At 37.9% G+C, this 22,442-nt stretch overlaps 1 protein-coding gene across 2 annotated transcripts in view; it reads left to right on the forward strand.

Moving 5' to 3' along the window:
- The window catches only part of Sntg1 (syntrophin gamma 1), a 910,195-nt gene that overhangs the window by 822,455 nt on the left and 65,298 nt on the right, over window positions 1-22,442 (forward strand). For both annotated transcript variants that reach the window (XM_008850594.1, XM_008850595.1), the window contains exon 17: window positions 3,403-3,495. In XM_008850594.1, the coding sequence (XP_008848816.1) occupies window positions 3,403-3,495 (93 nt within the window). The remainder of the gene's footprint in view (window positions 1-3,402; window positions 3,496-22,442) is intronic.

The raw sequence follows: 22,442 nt of genomic DNA on the forward strand, positions 1-22,442 counted from the left end.
AATGTGATCAATATTAAAACACAGAGATGACAATTTATATAAAAATTTACATTTCCGTTATGCAAAAGTAATAATGTGAGACTTAATTCATTTATAATATTTTTATTGCCTTTACAAGTTTCCTAGGGCAAATGAGTAATAACAGTAAAGGATACGTTTGTTTTGCAACCATATAGTAATTCAATTTTAGCAATGGTCTCTTTTAAAATCTGACCTTTTTGTAGTATATTAATTTCAAAATTTCTTACACTTAATTAAAATTATTCCAAATTAAATTCACATGTGTTTTTATTTGGTGATGAAAATTTAGTTCAAAAGGGCATTGCCAAATGTTTATAATGTGTATGTCTTTCCTCCAAATGTTGAATAATATATAACCATGCAAAAGTCTTTCAAAGTGCTTCTTTTTGGAACTTCCATAAGAAATAATAACTATGTTTTTCACACTAAAATTCAGTTTTCAAGGCATAAATAGAGTAACTAAACATTAAGCAAATATTTCATTATTGAGACATATTAATACACTCATATATTTATTAGCACTGTACGTTATAGAATTGAATTTCACTGAATCTCAATTTATAATATTTATTTGTTTTCTTTTTAATGATTATTGAGGAAATGTGAATTAATTTGTGATGTTTAACTTAATGAGAAAATTTTAATGTTCCATAATAAATATTTCACCATAATAAATAGTTCACCTATAATTTTATTTTTTAAATGTCAGCATGTGAAAATAGCAATTAAGCCTAAATTAAAAGTAAACAGTATTGCCTTGAACCTTTGTACTGAAACTTTTCATAAATTACTAACAGATGAATTCATTCTTCTAAGATGTCTATTTACATATTTTCATTAATTCTTTGAGAACTTCATGTAATGTATTTTGATCATACACATCTGTCTCACTACTCTTCCTAGACCCACACCCACCTCTCTACCCACCCATCTTTGTGTAATTATTTCCCTATCATATCCAATTTCTGGTGCTCAGATAAAGATGGATTCTTCTTTCCACCAGCTCTTAGCTGCAGAGGGCTTCTTAGCTAGGACGGGAACTTCATGTCCACCTTCCCCTACCTGTGCTGCTATTTCCTGTGGCTTGAGCTGGAGCAGGTATTGGGGATGGTGACATAATGGCTGTGACTGCATATATATAGCTCCCCTGCTGTCTGGAATGCACTCCTCCCTTGGAGCCACCAGCACATCTGCCTCTTATTCTTTCTGCCTCCTCTTCCTCAAAGATACATGGAGGGAAAAGTGTGCTGTAGACATCCATTTAGGGCTGGGAATTCCTCCCCTTTTTAGTCTCTGCTTGTTGACAATTTCTTAATCTCTAAATACTGCTCATGTGTAAATGTACCACAGGGTCCTCAAAAAGCTAGAAAATATATGGACCATAGTATGTAGCTATTCCACTCTTGGACATGTACCCAGAGGACTCTGCCTCCTACTACAGAGACAGATGCTCTTCCAAGCTCATTGCTGTGCTAATAACAACAGCCAGTAAGAGGGTACAGTCTAGATGTCTATCAACTAATGAATAAATAAGATGCACCCATTTTAAGCAAAACAACCAAGTAAGGATTTTAAAGCCCATTAAATATGTCTTCTACTTTTTTCTGATTTTAACATGAAATGAACATTAATGGCATGGTCATAATTTTTCTATGAAAATTATGCTTCAAACGCATGAATATAATGCTCAGATAAAAGCAATTTGATATATATTTTTAAAAAAATTTTTTTATTTTTACTTTATATGTGTGCATGTATTGCCTGCATGTAGGTAAGTGCACCTGTGTCATGCAGTGCTCGTGGAGAACTGAAGAGGCTGTTAGATCCCTGGAACTGGATTTACTGACAGTTGTTAGCTGCAAGGTAGGTGCTGGGATTCGAAGCTGGGTCTTCTGCAAGAAGAGTCAGTATTCTTAAACACTGAGCCATCTCTCCAGCCACACAATCTGATATATTTAACCAGGATTACAGTTATTTGTGACTGAGTTAATATATTGGTATTGAAAAACTGTGTAGGCAAACAGCTTTGTCATATATGAATTATAATAACAATTCATTTAATTTACCATTATACTCTTAAACTAAATGAAAATAAAACCAGCCAAACAACTAAATAATGCATCTTGTTGTATGTGGATGTTTATGCATCCAGGCCAATTGAGATGAACCTGGGCTACATAGAGAGATGTTGTCTCAAAAAAATGTCCATCTAGGCACTGGAGAGATGGCTCAGTGGTTAAGAACACTGGTTGTTCTTGCAGAAGACCAAGTTTGAATCCCAGCACCTATATGGCAATTAACAACTGTCCGTAACTCCAGTACCAGGGGATCCGACAGCCTCTTCTGTCCTCCGCAGGCATTGCATGACATGGGTGTACTTACTTACATGCAGGCAATACATTCATACACATAAAATAAAAATAATAAATAAATTTTTTTAAAAAGTTAAAAAACAGTTCATCTATATATATGTTAATTCATATATGATTCGTATCCTTTTTATATTTACTACCTATATTTATTATCTTCCCAAAATATTTATATTTATGAAATCACAATCTGGTTTCAAGGTGAAAATTTACTACTTCTTTGTTTATATTGTGAATCTGAGGAGCAGAACAAGAGCCTTACTCATGCTAGGAAACTTCTCTCTGCTACAAGATACACTAGTTGGTTGTGAAAAAACTGCAGTATAAACAAACATAGGCAAAAGGTAAATGTCTTTGTGTAATATTGTGTGCCATATGGAAGAACACAGAAACTTGCAATTCAAGACATATTATTTTTATCTTGAATACTGTATCTGTGATTTGTGCCTAGAATACTCTTTAATTAATATCCATTAATTTAAGTTGTATCTTATTTTTAATAATAATTATCTTGTTATAATGAAAGTTCAATATTATTAACTTTCATAATATAATAGCATAGTGTAATTTGGCTTATGTATAAATATTATGTACAAGAATTATTCCAAATATAGCAAAGGGAGCTGAGCACAGTTAAGCACACATCTAATCCTAAAACTCAGAAACAGAGCCAGAAAGATTTTAAGTCTGACGTGAACCTGGGGTACATAGAGAGATGTTATCTCAAAAAATGTTTATCTATACATAAGTACATATGACATGTGGGTATATAAATATGAGATTGTTCTGCATCATATAAAAACCATATAAAGCTGTATCTGGAACTTGACCCTTTGTAACCACAAATAAGTGAAAAAATACCAACTTTTGTTTTTGTTGAAGTAGAAATATCACTAAACATGCAGTTGTTGCTCATAATAAATATTGCATGTTTGCAGAGGAGCAGTTATATAATCCCTGGCGCTGATTACATCAATCCCTGGAAACTAACAGTGTTCTCTACTCTCTCTAGTGCAAGACATATGCATGCGTGCTGGAGAGTCACCTAATGGGCCTCACTATTGACTTCAGCACAGGCTTCATCTGCTTTGATGCAGCAACCAAGGTAATAAGTTCGCTTTAGCATAAAAAAAAAACAAAACATGCCAGAGATGTCCTTCAAGAGGAAGTGAAGGGATTTCTTATGCTATGTGGCATTCTAAATAATCATGTGTCAGATTTAAGATATTTCTTTTAATACACAGAAAATTAGTCATATTTTAATCTGTTTTAACAATAAAAGCTTTACATTTTAATAAAACATATTTGGTACAAACATACAGCATACCAAAATAAATAATGTCAGTTTATCCCTATATAAATATAAAAATAAAGTCTAAATATGTAGGTAGTAGATAACAGATTATTGATACATATTATAGAGAGATTGATGATTGATAGACGGCAGGGAGAGAGGATTGATAAAAATATGTGTGGGTTGTTATCCTTTTCAAAAGAAAAGAAAGAAAGCTTCATGATTGTGTTTTCTTCTACCACAAATGACTTTTTAAAAAAAAGCATTTCCTAATTATTTTTCTGAACCATGTTTTTCATTTTATAATTGCTATCTTAGAATTATAACCAAAATTTGAGTTTTCTAAGGAAAGAATTTAATCTATTATAAAGACTTCCCTTAATGTGGGTTCTGTGTGATTTGGTCGTTTTCCCCTTTTACAAAGTACACACACTAAAAAAAAATCAAACAAAAAAACTGCACATGCTGATTGAATGAGGAGTTGCTTTCCTGTGTCAAAACAACTATAAAAATAAACTAGTCTACCTTGGTGATTATAGACTAATGCATGACATAGCCAGAATGCTACACAGCATCATTATTTGGTTGGAAGTGTTCTTATAGGTGACCTGATCCCAGTTCAATCTCCTTCTAGTCACTTCTACAGTATCTGTGTGGGGCTCTGGTTTACAGGGAAGATATCTTCCTACTGTGTCCTCTCTCAAAGTACAGTTTAGTTAATATAAATGGACTAAGAATTACCACATTAACTCCATTATAAAAGTTCTCTCAAAATTAAGGCATACACAGGGTTTTCAAATGAAAGCGTCGGAAAGACACACGGGTGAGGAAAGAGGACTGTGGACGTTGGAGACTGTTCCAGGAATGACAGCAGTCCATTGCTGGTCCTAACTGGTCAGATGTTGTTGCATCATCTGGTCTACATAGAACTTATGATGATTCAAGATTCAGCACCTATAATTTTTATGCAAAAGTCCCCATTGTCTAAGGACAGCTAGTGCTGCTTTTAATGATGGTGAAACTCAATATTCTACTTATGAAGGTCAGATCAGGCTGCACAGTCTGCAGACATTGCAGGAAACAAAGTAGTATTCAGTAAATGAAGATTCCAGATGCAGTAACTCTTATGATGGTTCTTAGTGAGACATCCAAATTAGAACACACCCATGAATGTTAGTACAATAAATTAATTAATGTACTGAGTAATCAACGAAGTGTTCAAATAATTTGCTTAATAGTTTTAGCGATAAACTCATTTGAAAAAACATAAGTTCTGATATTAAACCAAGAAATATTATTTTCACAATTGTCATCAAATCACATGAACATAAAAATGAGTCAGAAACAAGTGAATATTATCTGAACACATTCCTGAGTATCTGAATTCCTGGAATTTATTTTTAAGGCTATAGTAGTTCAGTCCACTTCGATGTCCAGGTGGCTCTGTATTTAATGAGAGAAAAGCCATGCTAGCCATGCTCTTCCAGCATCCTTGTATGTGCCTGACTGTACTGAGAATGAGCAGTGAGAAGAATCAAAGCAAACTGTTATGATGCATCAAGGAAAACTGTCCAGGAGGAAATTAAAATGTGATCGGAATAGGCATGGTGTGCGTGGCATGTCCAAGCCTTCAGGAGTGGCGAACACTGCCCTTCCATTTTCGATCCTATCATCTGAAGTACTGACTGTCAAGGCAGTCTGAGAATTGAAAGAGGGAAAATAATCCATGAACATTCCAGTGACATACTCCAAGGCTGACATGTGCAGTAGGAAAGTGGGCTCTACTGACAGTTATGTCTGGACAGCAGGCATAACAGAGTGCTCAGACTATGGACTATGAGCAAAGCTTACTGTATGAGGCATTTATCCTACTGCATAAACATAAAATTTAAGAAACTTGCTTTAATATTTTATTATAATAATTAATATTCATGTGTTTTCTGCAGTTGATATTCATGTGGAAAAGCTTCTTAGCAACATATACCCAGCAGAGTGTTTAAATGTAGGGATGCAAGAAAGTCAACACAGCAGACCAATTCCTCTCCTTTAGGTGGCCTTTTTCTTCTGCTTCCTGTTTCGAATGTTCATTAGAGTATGACCATTGTATAAAATGGGAACCATTTCCATGCATTTATGTTTACATGCTGGTCTTATTGCCCCCATTGCCCTCTCTCGACCCTATCCCTCACATTCATCTACATCTGCTTCTCAAATAGTGCCCCTTCTTTACCTTGTTTTAGTAATTTTTTAAATCTGTACTCTTGATATGAGCAAAATGTGATTACTTGTCCATCTGAATTTGACTTATATAATCTCCAGGTCCATCCGTTTTCCTGACATAATTTTATTATTCAAGACTGGCTTCAGTCACGTTTTCCATTCCATTCATCTGTTGCTGTGCTCCTATACTGACCCCATAACATGACTACTGTAAGAGTACTGCAATAAACATGGATGCCCATACTTCACCTTGTCTAGGTCTTCCAACATTGCAGTTGCTGGAGAAGCAAGCAAGGTAGCAGTCTTATTAATCAAGTACAGTCCCAGGTGAAGGGTGACTGACTGTGTGCTCTTATGGACTGAGCTCCATATAGAGTAGGTTCAGTGAGGGAAGACTCTTATTACTACTTTTTCAGTATTTTTTATTTCTACTATGAATTCTTAAAAAGAAATAATAAGGGCTGGGGAAATGGCTCAGCAGTTAAGATCATTCACTGCTCTTGCAGAGGTTCAATTCCCAGCACTCACATGGCACTAACAACCATCTATAACTAGTTCCAGGGACTCCAACACCCTCTTCTAACCTCCGTGGCACTGCGCAACATGAGTGCATCAGCCTACATGTGGGCAATTCACTCATACACATACAAAAATAAAAATAATAATGACAAAAAAATAGTAAGCATAACCAACAATGAGAAAGCAACCACAGGATAAGATTGTGGACTTTTATGCTAGGAAGTGAAAGTCAGCTGATCTCAGTGTTCACAAGACTATTAAAGGTTTGGAGGAGTCTTAGCTGCTGTTGCCAGGCCATTTCCTGTACTTAACCATGCCTAAAAGTTCCCAGAGAAAATGACTTCTGATTTTCTGGAGTACCAGCATAGATAAATGAACTATTTTCTGTATAGAGGAATTTCTTCCTGTTGTAGGAACCAATGTATTACAAATTCTGTGTAAAAGTAGCTGTTATAATGTGCAGTTTACTGAACAATGAAAAAAAAAAAAAGAACAGTGTGTACTCAGTGGAGAAGTACTGAGTGTTTTCCATGCATAGTAGTTTGAGTCCACACAGAGCCCTCATACATGGATGGCCAGCCTGCTTCAGTTTATAAGTGGGAGCTGTGCATGTTTCTGTCTCCTGTAGTGTCTGAGATGATTGCCCCACAAAAGCACATAGCCATAATTCAGCTAGATCTTTGTAGTCCTCCTTCTTCTCAAAACAGGTTTTGCTGCATTGAAGAGAGATACTGCCATAGCAAAGTGTAGTGTTGTGGTACTTAAATGGCTGACATACCTGAAAGCAGGTATTGTCACTATGCATTCGTTTTAGAACAATTTTATTGATCTGAGTTTCATAAGATGTAGTTTGATCATACTAAAATCCCCTTCTTCCCCATCTGATCCCTCCACTGTACTACAGTCCTTTACTTCATGTCTCCTATAATTATTTATAGTTTTATTGAGTCTAATCTGTGTTTCTAAAATGCTCCTGGGTCTGGGTCCCTCTCTTGGAGTCTGATCAGCCTCCCAGGTATCACACCAGTAACAAAAGCTGACTGGCTCTCCTCAGCAGCTGTCTATTGCCAATAGATCCTCAGCTGTACAGCATGTGTTCTTTTAAACATGTATGGGAATGTACATTATTTGTGCCTAGAAACTGATCCATTGCGTGACTGTAGACCCAATCTGTAACATCTATAAAACACTCTAGATATAAATTAATCTCCTGAATACCTGATGTGTATAGAGACATATAGGTATACAGTTTAACCAATGGGCTCTCTAGCAAGGCTTTAGAGAAGATGTTTTTAATCTGACAGAGACAATATAAAATTATTCAGATAAACACCTCTAATGACAAAAGGACAGAGCTAAGGGCTCGAAGATGAGAGGCCTTGTTTTTCAGATATTAAGCCACAGATTATGGAAGAAGCCTTATTAAGGGATGTAGACTTGACCCTAAGAATAGAGGAATACATAGAAGGCTTTGAGGCATAAAAAAGAAATGGCCACACATGTTTGAGAGCTAAAAATGAACCCAATTATACATGATATGGATTGAGGAAATTGGGGGTTTCCAAGATTCTCAATTCTCAGAATTCTTCCCCCAGAGGACACTCCACCATGTGGTTCCTAAGAACACTCTGTGGTTAGAGGACAACATCAGAGGAAAACACTGCTGCACTGTGAGGGTGAAAACTCAGCACAGTGAAGCCACAGACTTGCACAATAATAGATGGAAGGGAGGGTCCGTGCAGGACAAAGCTGGAGAACTGAAGCAGGCTTCATGGGCAGTGAGAATCTACTGCATGATTGACCAAGTCTCACTCCTACTAGAAAGGCCAATCTAACTGATTGCTGCTAGATGAGGAAGAGCTGATCTTTCTAAAACAAGGGACTCTAAATAGGCTGACTAGACTCAGCGAATGGACTTGCACTTGGGAACAGCTTGGGACACTGACAACACAGTGGACAGTAACAGGGATGACAGTATATGGGCTCCAGTGTGTGTGGGGGGCTATGGGAGGGGGCCATTTGGGATGCGGGTATAAAGATGAGTAAGATTGTTTGGGACGTTCTGTATGAAATACACAAAAAAATCAATAAATTTTAGAAATTGAAAAAAAAAACAACATACAGAGGGGAAGAGTGGCCAAGGGGGCCAGGTTAGTCCACTCTGGGTGGATGATTGCTTTTAAAAACCTTTATTTATATTTGATGTTATACATTGTGTGACTGATTAAGTGTCCTAAGAAATTGTAAGATTATAAAAAAAACAAAAAAATATAAAAACAACACTTTTGTTTTGTATCAGAGGACAACTGAACTGAATGGTTAATATGATCAGGGTGGCTTCCAAGATCATACCCCAAAGGCTTCCAGCCCACTCCTCACCGCACTTCAGTGCAGGAACCTGTTACAGACAGGTGTGTCTATGCTGCATAAACTCCCATGGTAAGGATTAGAACACCATAAAACTTTGCTCTTAAACCTGGATGAAAATACAAGACAATGGTCTCTTTATTGTTTCTCTAATGCAGGTCTTCAGACACACTGTGGTTCAAAATTGCTTTGATCTGATCAGTATTTTTTCCTTCTAGATCTGCGTCCATCTATTTATTTGTATTTTTCTGCATTTTTTTGCATTTTTATTGAATTTCTGTGATTTTCATAAAATATACTTGGATGACATTTACATCTGATCTCCTCTACCCATCTCCCCCACTGCCACCATCCCAATGGAATCAATTCTCATATATTTATATAATATATATTATATGTCTTACAGAGTCTGATTTGTGTCCCCCAAATTCCTTCAGTGTTTATCCACTGTTCCCACCAAGAGTCCCATCCCTATAAGACCCTGCCTTTCCCCCTCCCAGCAGCCATCAGTTGCCTAAAGTTCCTTAGGTTGGGATGGGTTATCTTACCCATTTCCCCATGTCTATGCTGGGATTTTGTCTGGTTTGAGCTTGCAGAGTAACTGAGCATGCTTTAACCATTGCTGTGAGTTCATATGAGTAACTGAATCTGGAAGACTGTTGATTATTGTTCCTATTGCTCTCTGCATTTCTTATTGTAATTGAATAATACTATGATAGAATATCTAATCCAGCTTCTTTGGCTCAAGATATCTAAGAGGCAGCAGTAATGTATAACATGTTAAGATTATATTTTAAGATCATGATTAGCTCATATCTATGAATATAATGCCATGAAAAATAGTAAAATTTATAAGCATTTGCTCAGTGAAAAGTCAGAGGCTAATATTATATATTCCTCTTTATTTCCATCATGAATTTTCATCAGACACAAAATGTAAACATTATCTCTGGAAATTTCTCAAGCCCATGCTCATGCATGCTGGCCTTCATTCATGGGATTTGTGCCTCTTGCAGGAGGAGACATTTTAAGTCTAACTGAAATTGCTTCTTTCGAGTTTTCCAAACTTCTCCTATGAAATGAGAAGAGATAATCCTGGATCAAGATGGCTGCAATTCAGAACTAAATTCATCCTTAACACATAGTATATGCAATTCAAGAAATATCTTAATCTACAAAATTATTCTGTCAACATTGCTTTTTAGACTATTTCAAGGGTAAAATTTGAAAGTGACATAATAATGACCATATTTGCACCTTTTATTTCTAAGAGTTTCATAAGGCACGGACATCTACCGCACCCTGAGCTTCTATTTCTCTTAAAGGTACATTACCGTTATATGCTTACACACTAGGGAACACATGCACAGACTTCACTGTGATGGATTTGCTTTTTCTATAGTGAATTTATATAATTATAATACAAATTCTATAGCTTTATCCCTTGTATAACTTATTTTATATTCTTTCAATTATTATACATTGTAAGCAGTTATTTAAAAATCCAAAAGGAAAAATTGAAACTATTAAAGGTGATACTTTGTTAGAAATCATAACCCTACATATTGTAGAATGCAGTTACAACAGCACTCATATAAATTTTATTATCTTCCTTTTAATTAATAGCTTTTAATCTTTTTCTTTTTCTTATTTGTATGTTACACCCTAGATGCAGATAAAGGAATAACTTATTTTGGGGGATTTTTTAAATGTTATTTGTTAGATACATTATTTCAATTTTGTTTTTTAGGAGAATGAACACTGTTTTTGTGACAGAATTTAAAATTCACAAATATAAAAAGATCCAAACTTTACTCACTTAGGGAAACATCACATTAGGTAATTAATCCACAAGCACTTTAAAGCAGATGTAAAGAAAATAAAAAAGGGGGAGGGGTCTGGAGAGTTGTCTCAGTGGTTAAAAGCACTGACTGCTCTTGCAGAGGACCTGGGTTCGATTCCCAAAACACACATAGCAACTAACAACTGTCCTAACTCCAGTTCTAGGGGATCTAATGTCTTCTTCTGATCTCTGAGGGCATTTCATGACACAGGTACATACATGCAGGCAAGGCAATACATTCATACACATAAAATAAACAAAAAATAATAAATATTAAGAAAATAAACTGAAAAAGGGTGTTGTATTAATTTCTTTTTTGTTGCTGAAACAAAATACCATGACCGGAAGCAACTTGAGGAAGAACATTTTTTTGTTTGTTTTGGTTTATGGTAGCAGAGGGAGAAGCTGGTATGATTAAGGAGGCATGTTAGCAGACAGCCAGACCATAGCACAGATTTAACATCTCCAGCCGCAGACAAAGCAGAGACAGTGGACTGAAGCGGGGTGAGGTTAAAAACTCACAAAGCCCACCCCCAGTGGTGTGCTTCTCCAGCAAGGCTACAGCTCCAAAAGGCTCCATAACCTCACTGTTCTAGTCTGCCTTCAATTGCTGTTACAAAACACTCTAACCAATACCAACTTGGGGAGGTAAGGGTTTATTTGGCTTACATCTCCTAGGTCACAGTTCATCACTGAGGGAGCCCAAGGTAAGAACTCAGGGGCATAAACCTGGGGGAAGGAGCTGAAGCACAGGAACTCTGATTACTGTTTTATTTTAAAGGGAAGAATCAGGCACACTTAAGCAAAACATTAGTCCAGTGAAGTAGCTTCAGCTTGGCTATCTGGTATTCAATCACGATCTTCTGCACTCCAAATGGTTTTGACAGCTCCGTCTCTCTGACTCTGCCATCCACAACACACACAGCTTGCCTTGTAGGGCCAGGCCGGCTCCATTTCACATTTGCTGCTGGCCTTGGTAGTCGCCCCATGGTCTTGGCATCTCCAAAATCGTAATGTCTCCATTAAAACTGAGACTGTTCCTTCACCAATGGGCTCTTCTGGCCTCTTGGGGTACAAAGGTTCACATTCCATGACCCCTTTAATCCTGGGGTCTTCACTGTGTCTGAGGCTTCACTTTCACCAATGGCCTTTCCTGGCCTCTCATTGTGCCAAGCCTCAGTTGCTGTCCATGACACTTTTATGCTTTCAACACCAGAACCATGCAGGAGACTCCTACACATTACCAAGTCCTGCTTCCAGATTGAGATAGAGGCTTGGGCTCCCACTCAACCACAGCGTCTGTGTACTGACCCTAAGGAAATACTTCACAGAAGATTTTACCTCAATGATGATAGTCTTCTGTTACAGCTAACTTTTCAGCTCCAGCTAACCAACATCAATTGTCCCAGTAAAACAAAGGTTTCACTTCAGTTGTTCTGGTCTCTTCTTAATCACAACTGATTCTTCAACCCTAGCTGACGAGAAACCACAGTTCCTCAATTCAAAATATCCCATAAACCCCTGAGAGTCTCTGCTTCTTCCCTTTGAAGCTTCACAAGCCAGGCCTGTATCATCTACAACTCTTTTAACATAAATGTTCCAAGCTCCACAGCAACAAACTCTAAGCACTCTACGGCTGTTCTAGCCCAAAATTCCAAATACTTCCTCAGTCCTCCCCAAAACACCAAGATCAGGTCTGTACAGTAATCTCCCACTCCTGGAACCTATTTCTGTTCTGATTTGCCTTCAGTTGCTGTGGCAAAACACTTGCCCCTCTACCCAGGTGTGTCAAGTTATCTGGTACACTCACCGAACATTAGAATCAACTGGGAACTAAGTGTTCAAATAGAGGAGCCTGCAGGAGGCATTCTCATTCAAACTACCATATCCACATGCGCATGGCCATATCATAATGCAAAGTGCTTTAGTTCAGCTTCAACAGGCTCCATAGTCTTTCCATATCTCAACACTCTTCAAAAGTCCAAAGTCTCTTCACCATTCAAGACAATCTCCTGTGACTTTTTGTAAAATTAAAAAGCAATTACAAGCTTCCAACACACAACAGCAAAGAACAGACATACCCATTCCAAAAGATACTAACAGAGGTCTAGTGGAAAAATACTGAGCCTCAGCAAGGCTGAGACCCAGCAGGACAAATACCAAATCCTGTAGATCCTTATGTGACCTGGGGACTTAGTTCAAAGAACTTAGATGTTTTTCCCTTTTCGCCTTACTGTGTGAAGCATACATCTCTATCTTGAACTGGTTTCACTCTCGATATGCAGTTCTCTTTTGCAGAAATCTCAGGGCTCTGACATCTCCAACAACTCAGGATGTCTACCACAACCCAGGCTTCATGCTCGCCCATTCATGCAATAGTCTTTCAAGGTCTCCTTGCAGAGGACTCTCTTGACACACTCTCAAGCCTCAGCAGTTCTCAGAGACTACAGAGAAAGAATCCACAACCATTTCACTTTTCAATTTTTTGTGCCCCCGTAGTCATGACCATGTTGATGGCACTGCCACGTTTGATGGGCAGCCTAGGATGGACCATCACTTCTTTCAACCACATTAGCAGCAATTTTCGTATGTTGAAACAATTCTTTTCTAGAAGAAAATAGCCCCTTAGGTTTTCTCCTTTCACAAGTTAGAAACTTAGGTGTGGGGAGGGGAGGGTGTTAGCACTCAAAGCCCTCTGCAGTGACATACACCCTCCATCAGGATTGCACCTCCTAAATATTCCATATCCTTCACAAACAGAACTTCCAATGAGGACCAAATGTTCATGAGTCTGTGGGGGACATTGTTCACTTAAACACCACTGATACATTAACCCACATTTTCATATTGCATTTTCTATTCCTTATAATACTTTATGCCGTAGTGTGAAAATTAGCATATAATTTAGTACCTATATTTCTAATTTAAAGTTTATAAAAACAAAACAATCTTTGCTAATACCTGCTTTCTGCATTTTCTTTCACTTGACAACTTTTTAAAATTTTCCTACATCATTTAAATTTAGATATTAATTTCTTATGACTTTTGATACATTTTTAAATGTGCTTTAAAAACTATTGTTAGGAATATGTGACAACTCTTTTCATTTAATTTTAGTTTGTATATACTTTAATCATCAAGTTTGGTTTGCAAAGTATTTCATAACATCAAAGTGCTAATCTCTGAATCCTTCAGCTAATAAATGGGTAAAATAATATCTGTGTTCATATCTTACAGCATTATGCTCAAATTAGAAGATTTTGAGAATTATTTCCAAGCCTATTTCAAAGGGCTTTGTCCATACCACAAACATGTCCTTTCCTCTATGTCTAGTAATCTGCAATACACAACCTTACAATACAGAGAATTACTTGAGATAATCGATTTAAAGAGAGGAGAGGTTTATTTGGCTCACAGAGTCTTTAATCCATGGCTGAACGGCCCCTTTGCCCTGAGCAGCATATCATGGCTGGAGCGTATGAAGGACAAGCTCTTCACTATGCGCAGGCAAGGAACTGAAGGATGTTCCAGTCCCGTAGCACCCATCACGAACAGGACCTTAGTGACCAGGCTTCCTCCCAATAGGCCCCAACTCTTCCAGGTGCCACTCCATTCTGCAGCGTGGCCAGGGTACTGAACATTTAACACCTGGGACTTTGAAGGACACTTCTCCAAGCCATAACTGACTCTTGTGTTATTCCTCAGTTTCAGTTTACCCTGGGTACAGTACTATACTGCTTTTGCCCTGGGAAACAGTATTTTCCAGACACTGACAAATGACAAAGGAACTATTAATTTCCTTTTCTTCATCTTTAAAATTTGCTTGTGACCAGAAGCCTCAATCAGCATTACTGCAAGGTCTAAACAAGGCTGTGTGTGTGGAGCATGTGGGACAAGTGGGTGGCCCATGATAAGCCTTCACAGCTGTTGGACTCTTTACTTTGATCATTTCTACACTGCTGGGCTGTTCTGATCACAGCGGGGCATGACCATCAACCACACCAATCTCAAGATGTCAAAGTGGCCCTGAGCTTCCCAGGATTCATGATCAAGGTATCCATCGACAAGTTATAGTGTTTGTGCCTCCACTCTCATAGGGCTGTTTGTATGGACACTGCAAAATTTAATGTTTCTCATCAATGTAACTTTAGATGGCATGGTAGAGTATAAAATAGGCTGGAGGACCCTGATGGATATGTGGAAAGAAATTGCCATTCAACCAGAGAACTTGTAGGCCCTAAGCTGCTGTAGGCCCTCAGCTGGGGAGTACAGAGCTGCATATGTGATGTTCCTGAGGCATGACAGGGTGCTAGGAGAGGAGCAGGAGTGAGAAAAGGGTGGGACGGCAGAACACGAAGGCAATGCTGGGCAACATAGGAGCTGTAGACTTCAAGTTAACACTTTGACATGTTCATAGGTTAGCTGTGACCACAACACTGCAGGTACACAGGATGGAGCACACCAGTGGCTTTTCACCAGTGATTGGTATTCCATTGATCTAGACAGGGCTGGTTTGTGGTTTGCAGTTTAAGATGGGTCACTGAAGTAACTGAGTATTCACAGTGTTCCTCATCCCTAACTTTCTGTGAGATCCAGAAGTTAACTAGGAAGTTTTATAGTTCGTAAAAGCAGAAGAAAAGGCTTACTGTCGTCATATTTTAGCTTCTGCGTTAGAACAAATTACAGATTTCCACTGGTCAAAGCAAGTCACATAGTAGGATTGGGCCAGAGGATTACAATTAGGAATGATTTGGCCATTGAAAGCTATTGATAGACTTTACCCAAAGATCAGGATTCAGTCCAACATCACTTTGTAGGAGCTGAGGTTTTTATTATCTGTGTCTCAGAGAGAGGCTGTGGGAGTGCAAGGCAGTGAGGGACGGAGCGGTCACAGGGATATACTGTCAGTAGGGCTCAGACAAACGGAGAACAGAGTTAAGTCTAACCTGAGATTTCTGAGCTGAGCCGCTGGACATGAAGACATTCTAGAGAAGAGAGTGTCTACTGCAGTTTGTCCATTTTTTCTCATGAGACTTAAGTGTTATCTTATTCAGTTTAAAAATAAGGAGCTGGCTTTCTCAATTTTCTTATGACATGAAATCAACTCTACAGATTTTATATCATTTAAGACTACTTCTGTGGGGCTGGAGAGATGGCTCAGCAGATAAGAACACTGACTTTTCTTGCAGAAGACCTGGATTCGAATCCCAGCACCCACAGTGCAGCTAACAGCTATCCATAACTCCAGTTCCAGGGGATCCAACAGTCTTTTTTGTCCTCTGCAGGCATTGCATGACACGGGTGCACTTACCTACATGCAGGCAATACATGCATACACATAAAATTAAAATAATAAATAAAATATTAAAAATAAAATGAAACTAAATTACTTCTATAATATACTGTTTCCTACAGTAAGACTCATTTTTAATGCTACTAACACTTAGATGTTTGCACATGCATCTCTAATCTCTATGTATCTGATTATTACTAGTCACAGTCAGTTAGACTTGGATCCTTGGCACCTGAGTATTGATATGAAGTCGGCAGGTAGATTTCAATGGTAATATTTATCACCTCTACTAAGTAACATGAACTAAATTTTTATGCTGGAAAACCACACCCCAGCTACTGTAATATATAATATATGGTAATATATAGTGCTTGGGCATTATAGAGAGGCAAAGGGTATTGTAAATTAAACACAGGTGTGGCCCCAGCATTTCCCCCTGGTACTGTGATCACATGCAACAAACTTTGCTGACCTCAGGGTAAGTTCTGTCTCAGGAGGCATCTGAGTTTCAAATACAAATTTCTAGCAGGCAGATTTCTTCAGCAAGGCATCAGCAATGTGAAATTACTCCAAATTATTTGAGGAAGCACAACTTAGGATCCAGCTGGGACTTTCTCAATAAACTGCATCCTACACCTATCTCTTCAAGTATAAGACTTTCACATTCCATTATCGAGCAATTTACTCTATTCCAATTGCATGATATCAAACTAAACTAATACAATTCTGACCGGGTACATAGCTCAGTAGTACAGTGCTTGCCCAGCAAGTACAAAGCTCTGGGTTCCATCCACAGCACAACACAAAAAAGGATGACAACATAGAAAAGTTTGCATCCCAGGGTAATTTCCTATGTTGCTAATTTAATGGACACAGTAGTTTGTAAATTATGTTTTTACTTTATGATCAAATGTAAACCATAGGATTTTAGAAATATAAATTTCTTTGAATTTTAAAAAAATTTTCATTGATCTTTTTTTACATTTCATAGTACAGTTCGTAGTCAAATTTACCTCTCCCCCACCCATGACCCCCACAATTAAAATTGTGCTGATAGAAAGATTATAGTTTATAATTACATTTTAGAAATCATATTAGTAACTATGAAGAATAGTGAGACCTCAGAAACAAAGGTATGTATTGATTTGGTGGTTACTGAATTTCCTTATCTCTGATGATGACCAGTCTTTCAAACACATGGAGAACCAAGCCAGTGGCTGCTCTTAAACTTGCAATAGACTGTGGGCTTGGAGAAGGGAAACTGTATCCTATTTTGTATTATTAATGTCTAGCACTGGTCACTAGAAAGCCCACCCCAGCATGCAAGAAAACTCAGGAAAAGTGCCTTCTTGGAGGTCTCTGATGGCCTGTAGGTAGAGGAAATCTCCTTCTCCACCAATTGTTTACTGCTTTTGTAGCCTTGTGGAAGGGCCTTATGAATCTTGCAGCTTTTTAAACTTCAGTAGGTTTTCTTGACTTCCTTGTTCTGGAGTTTCACTCCTCCCTCCTTGAGCATGAGCTTTTCTCAGATGCTGTGTGCTGATGCCTCCATCATCCCCAGCTTATAGAACTGTAATAAATAAATTTCTGTCGCTTATAAAGTTCCCAGCGTCTAGTATTTTATTATTTTTATTTTATGTGTATGTGTGTATTTCCTGAATGTGTGTCAGTGCACCCTTGTCCTGAAGTGCTTGCAGAGGTCAGAAGCAGGTGTTGGATCCCCTGGAACTGGAGTTACATACCATTGATAGCTGCCATGTGGGTGCTGGGACTCAAACTGAGATCTTCTGCAAGAGCAGCCAGCGCTCTTAACTACTGAGCCATCTCTCCAAACCCCTAGTATTTTGTTATAACAGCAGAACCCAACAAAGTTTCCCTTAGAATACAAGAACTCTGTGCAAACAAAACAAAATGAAAAAAATAAGCTGTAAGATATGAATTCTAGAACAATTAGTTTTGATTTTTCTTCTTAATAAGTTTAAAATCATTTCTCATAGTAAAATACCTTTACACCCTGCTGAATGTTCAAAATGTCTGAACATATTTCATTTCCATATTCAAATATGCATGATGAATACTGTGGCCATATTATACATATATCAATGTGTGTGTCCCTGTGTGTAATCACTTTCTGAGAAATAAATGCCCATGTATATATTATGGAGAAGTTCTAGGCTTAATTTGGCAATTTCGTGTTTAGCTAAGATAGCCAATTAAATGGCAATACACTTGCTCTATGAATACAGACAAGCATCTTAATCCACATAGTGGCCCATTTGAAATAACGCATTCCCACCTGAGCTTGCTGCCCATTTTAATCTGATAGGTCTGATGCTCAACTTTATGATTGAATCTCTTTTTAAACCATCCCAGAAATAAATCTAGATGATGTTTAATCACTTTGGTTCCTACTGTTACTAACAAGTAATTTCTCCTCATTTGGATTACACAGTATCTTCCAGATGGGACTTCCCAGTTTTGTTGAGCACATTTTTTATGATACATTCATTGTGCCTCATGATCATAGTTGTGATCATCCACTAGAATAGGGAAAAAAAATATTTTCCCCTCTCAAAGCATACAGCGTAATGCAAGGGGCAGACCTTGAGGAGTGTTTTCACACTGGGTAGAGCAAAGCTGCAATATTCGGCATAAGTATTTCCTTGTCTGCCCCATCTTCCACGTGGCTGCCACGTAGGCTGAGGGGTTAGTCTTTCTGGATTAGTAGCTCTTTTCTGCCATAAAAGCAGTGCTTTTCTTAGGCACAAAGCCTTTCAGTGTTCAGGCCTTTCTGTGGTTTAAAGCATTTCTTTCTCTGCTCCATTTCCGGCATCCATTTTGTTGCATAGTACATTTTCACTCCAGAACCTTCATACAGAACATTCCTGCATCTGTAATCCAATTTCACCGTCCTTGATGTGAGTGCAAAATGTGGTCAGTTTACTTCTAGCACAACACCAATGTACCATTGAGCCTGGTAAAACTATCGACTCTACTCTCGTCCTGTAGACTCAAACAGTTCAATGCTATAGAAGTACTTCCATGAGGAGAAATGAATATATGCATAAATATAATATCATGTAAGGAAAGGAGCTAAAGGATTAAGCTTTCATTTCAATTTCTGAAATTTTCATTTTCATTATATCATCATTCAAATTTAGGTATAAAGTTAATACATGATATGTCCTACTAAATTTATTAGTATACACCATATATTTGATGCTCCAATTTTAGTGAAATCTAATTAAGTTGACACGGACACCTAAACATCATCCTCTGGTGCCTGTGGGGAACTAACTTCTGGCCCTTCATGTCAAAAGTCCCAGATATTCAAGGTTCCTGTTTAAATTACTATCACATTTACATACAACATACAGACATCCTTCTTTATATCATCTTGAGATCATGTCACTTATAATAGCTGATAGTCTATAAATGCTTGTAAATAGTCATGCTGCACAAGGAATAATGACAGCAAAGAATAGCTGTATGTGCTCAGTCCAGGTGCAGCTTTGAAACATGTTCTCCATTTGTGGTTTTTGGGAGTATAGATGAGGAATCCTTGGACACCAAGGCCTCGTGCAACTGAATTATAATAAAAATGATATAAATGGGGAAATCACGAATATACAGATAAATAAGGAACAATGGTTTTGGAAAGTATCTTGGTGATCTTTCTTTCAGTGTTACCTGTAGTCCTCCCCAACAAAAAGGGAACACAGCCCCTTTATCAAATATCTCTGATATTCTAAAAATTACATGGTAGAATCTCACAGCATGTACTGTGAGTTACTTGTAGGAAAAGCATGAGGTAAAAGTAAAGGTGAATCCCGTGCTTGGGCTTCTTTTCAGAGAAAACAGAAAATGCAAAGGAAATAGGATCTGGGAGGTATATTACATAGATGTCTGTCTGGACCAGGAGTGAAGAACATCTGTAGTTAATCAGACATATATTAGCTCATGTCAGACACCAGCAGCTCATGCCATGGGGAACTGATATGCAGATAGGATTTTTGATGCCATTCTGTTGTAATTGCTAACATGTTCTATTCAGTAAGCTGCAGTGGTGTAGATTGCTTTTTCATTTGATCGTTCTTTATAGCAAAATGCCTTGCTTCTATTGTGCATAACATAGTTGACATGTTATTTCACTTGCCCGCATAAGTGAGTGTTGCTTCTTTTTTCTTAAAGAGCAGATATTTGGGACATGAAACAATGGAGGCTTGAAAATAGTGAACCATCAGTGGAACCGATAAAGGGTGTATGAGAGATTATTCTATTTTTGTTCTGAGTTCATTTTTCATTATCTTTAATATAATAATGGTTCTGTTTATATATTATTAAAGCGTTGCATTTCTAAATAGCCTCTAAAGAACACTTGATGCTACATAAAAGCTAATATGTTCAGTCCACTTTAGCTTTCTCCACTTTACCCAGCTGTCTCTCTGTTCTGTGCTGGTAGTATTGGTGAGCTTTGCAAATCTGTCTGAAGTGCCAATAAACGAATTAGGCAGGCTGTTTTCTTTCTTCTTCCCACTGAAGTGCTGTAGATCACTGCAAATTTCAAACACTGAGCTAATTTAACAGTGCACATTACTTAAATTAAAGCTGTGTGGAAATTTTTTATCCTTAAAGAGGAAAAACAGCTCAAATATCAGCAGCATTCTTAGGAAGAGGTGATGATTCAAAGCACACTGTGTCTGAGTAAATTACTTTCCTAGATGTGTTATCTTAGTTTAAGGGCACTCTAAATACCCTCTGTTGTTTACAAAAGAAGGCAGGTATTTACGACAGAAGCTCAGTTATATTATAACCAATCAGTGGATATCTGGTGTTTGGATAGGGAAGTAATTATAGAAAATTGAAGAGCTAGATGAGGCTGAAGGAATTATAGCCATAGGGAATACAAGGAAGGATGGATGCCTACTTCTTAGCTGGAAAGTATTGTGAACGGATGCTTCTTAATTGTATTACATGCAAGATGGCAGTAACTCTAGATCTGGCAAGAACTAGAGATTATGTATGAAAATCCTAAAGTGGCATCATTCTATCATTTCCATTCCCATCAATAACAAAAATGATGTTCCTGTGAAGGGCAAAAGAGGACCTCTGAATGTTCCTGTGCTCTCCTGAAGTGTTTCCATTGACTGATATCTCTGTTCATTTTACTCACCAAGTGACACATCTTCAGGGAGAAAGCATACCATGCTAATCACATGTCTCACCTTCTTCACTTGGGAAAATAGCATTTAATTTTAGTCACACATGGATCGATCAGTATTTGAAATCACATTTTTGTGATTTTCACGCAATATACTTTGATAGCATTTGGATTCGCTACCCTGTCTGCACTCCTCCTCCCTGCCCCAGCATGATTTAATGGACTCTCATATATATGAGCCCTCATATGTATATGTATAATTAATACTCTATAGACTACTGCCTATAGAGTATGGTTTGTGTCCCTCGATGTCCTTCACAATGAATCCATCCATTCTGTCCACTGTGAGTCCCACCAGTGTGAGACACTAACTTTTCTTCTCCCTACAGTCATCAGTTGACAAAACTTCCTTAGTTTGGGTTGGGATTTCTCACCCACTTTTCCATGTCAATGCTGGGATTTTGAGCTCACACGGGATTTGTGTATGTGGTCACCACTGTTGTGAATTCATGTGAGTAAATGACCGGTTGTCTGGAAGCATCTGCTTCTTTGAGATCATCCGCTGCCTCTGGCTCTTACAATCTTTCTGCCTCCTCTTCTGCAATGATCCCCGAGGCTTGGGAGGAAGAGGTTTGAAATAGCTGTCCTGTACATGGATAAGCACTCTGGGCCCCCTTGTTCTCTGCACACTGGACAGTTGTGGGTCTCTGTGTTAAACACCATCTGCTGCGTAATGAAACTTCCCTACTGACAGTTAAGAGATGCATGCATCCTGAGTGTGGAGGTTGAGTTGAAGATGTGCCAGGTAGGGTTATTTATTCTGTGCATTTGAGCGGCTCTGGAATTCTTTAATGGTCTCCATCTGTTGCAAAAAAAGAACCGAGGGTCCTCTGGAAGAGCAGCCAGTGCTCATAACCATTGAACCATCTCTCCAGCCCCAGGAATGTTAATCTAAAATGACAGACTCCCACTGTCTTCAAATCCCAGTTTGTTTTTTTTAGCACTTAAATCTGTTTCATACATTGTTTTAACTTAAAAAAATTACAGAACAAATGAGTGTTTTACAAAATTTGCATTTCCCTAATTACTAGTGATGTTGAACACCTTTTAAGATGCTTCTTAGCCATCTTTGTTTCTTTTTCTGAGAATTCTCTGTTCAGCTCCTTAGCCCATTTTTAACTGAGTTATTTCCTCTCTTGATTCTTTGTTTTTTGAATTCTTTATATATTCTGGATATTAAACCTCTGTCAGATGTGTCACTGGTGAAGATTTTCTCCCATTCTGTGGGTTTTCTCTTCATTTCCTTGGTTGCTTCTTTTGATGTACAGAAGCTTCTTAGTTTAATGAGGTCCCAT

Source organism: Nannospalax galili, unplaced genomic scaffold (genome assembly GCF_000622305.1).
Source record: "Nannospalax galili isolate Female #2095 unplaced genomic scaffold, S.galili_v1.0 scaffold745, whole genome shotgun sequence".
NCBI lineage: Eukaryota > Metazoa > Chordata > Mammalia > Rodentia > Spalacidae > Nannospalax > Nannospalax galili.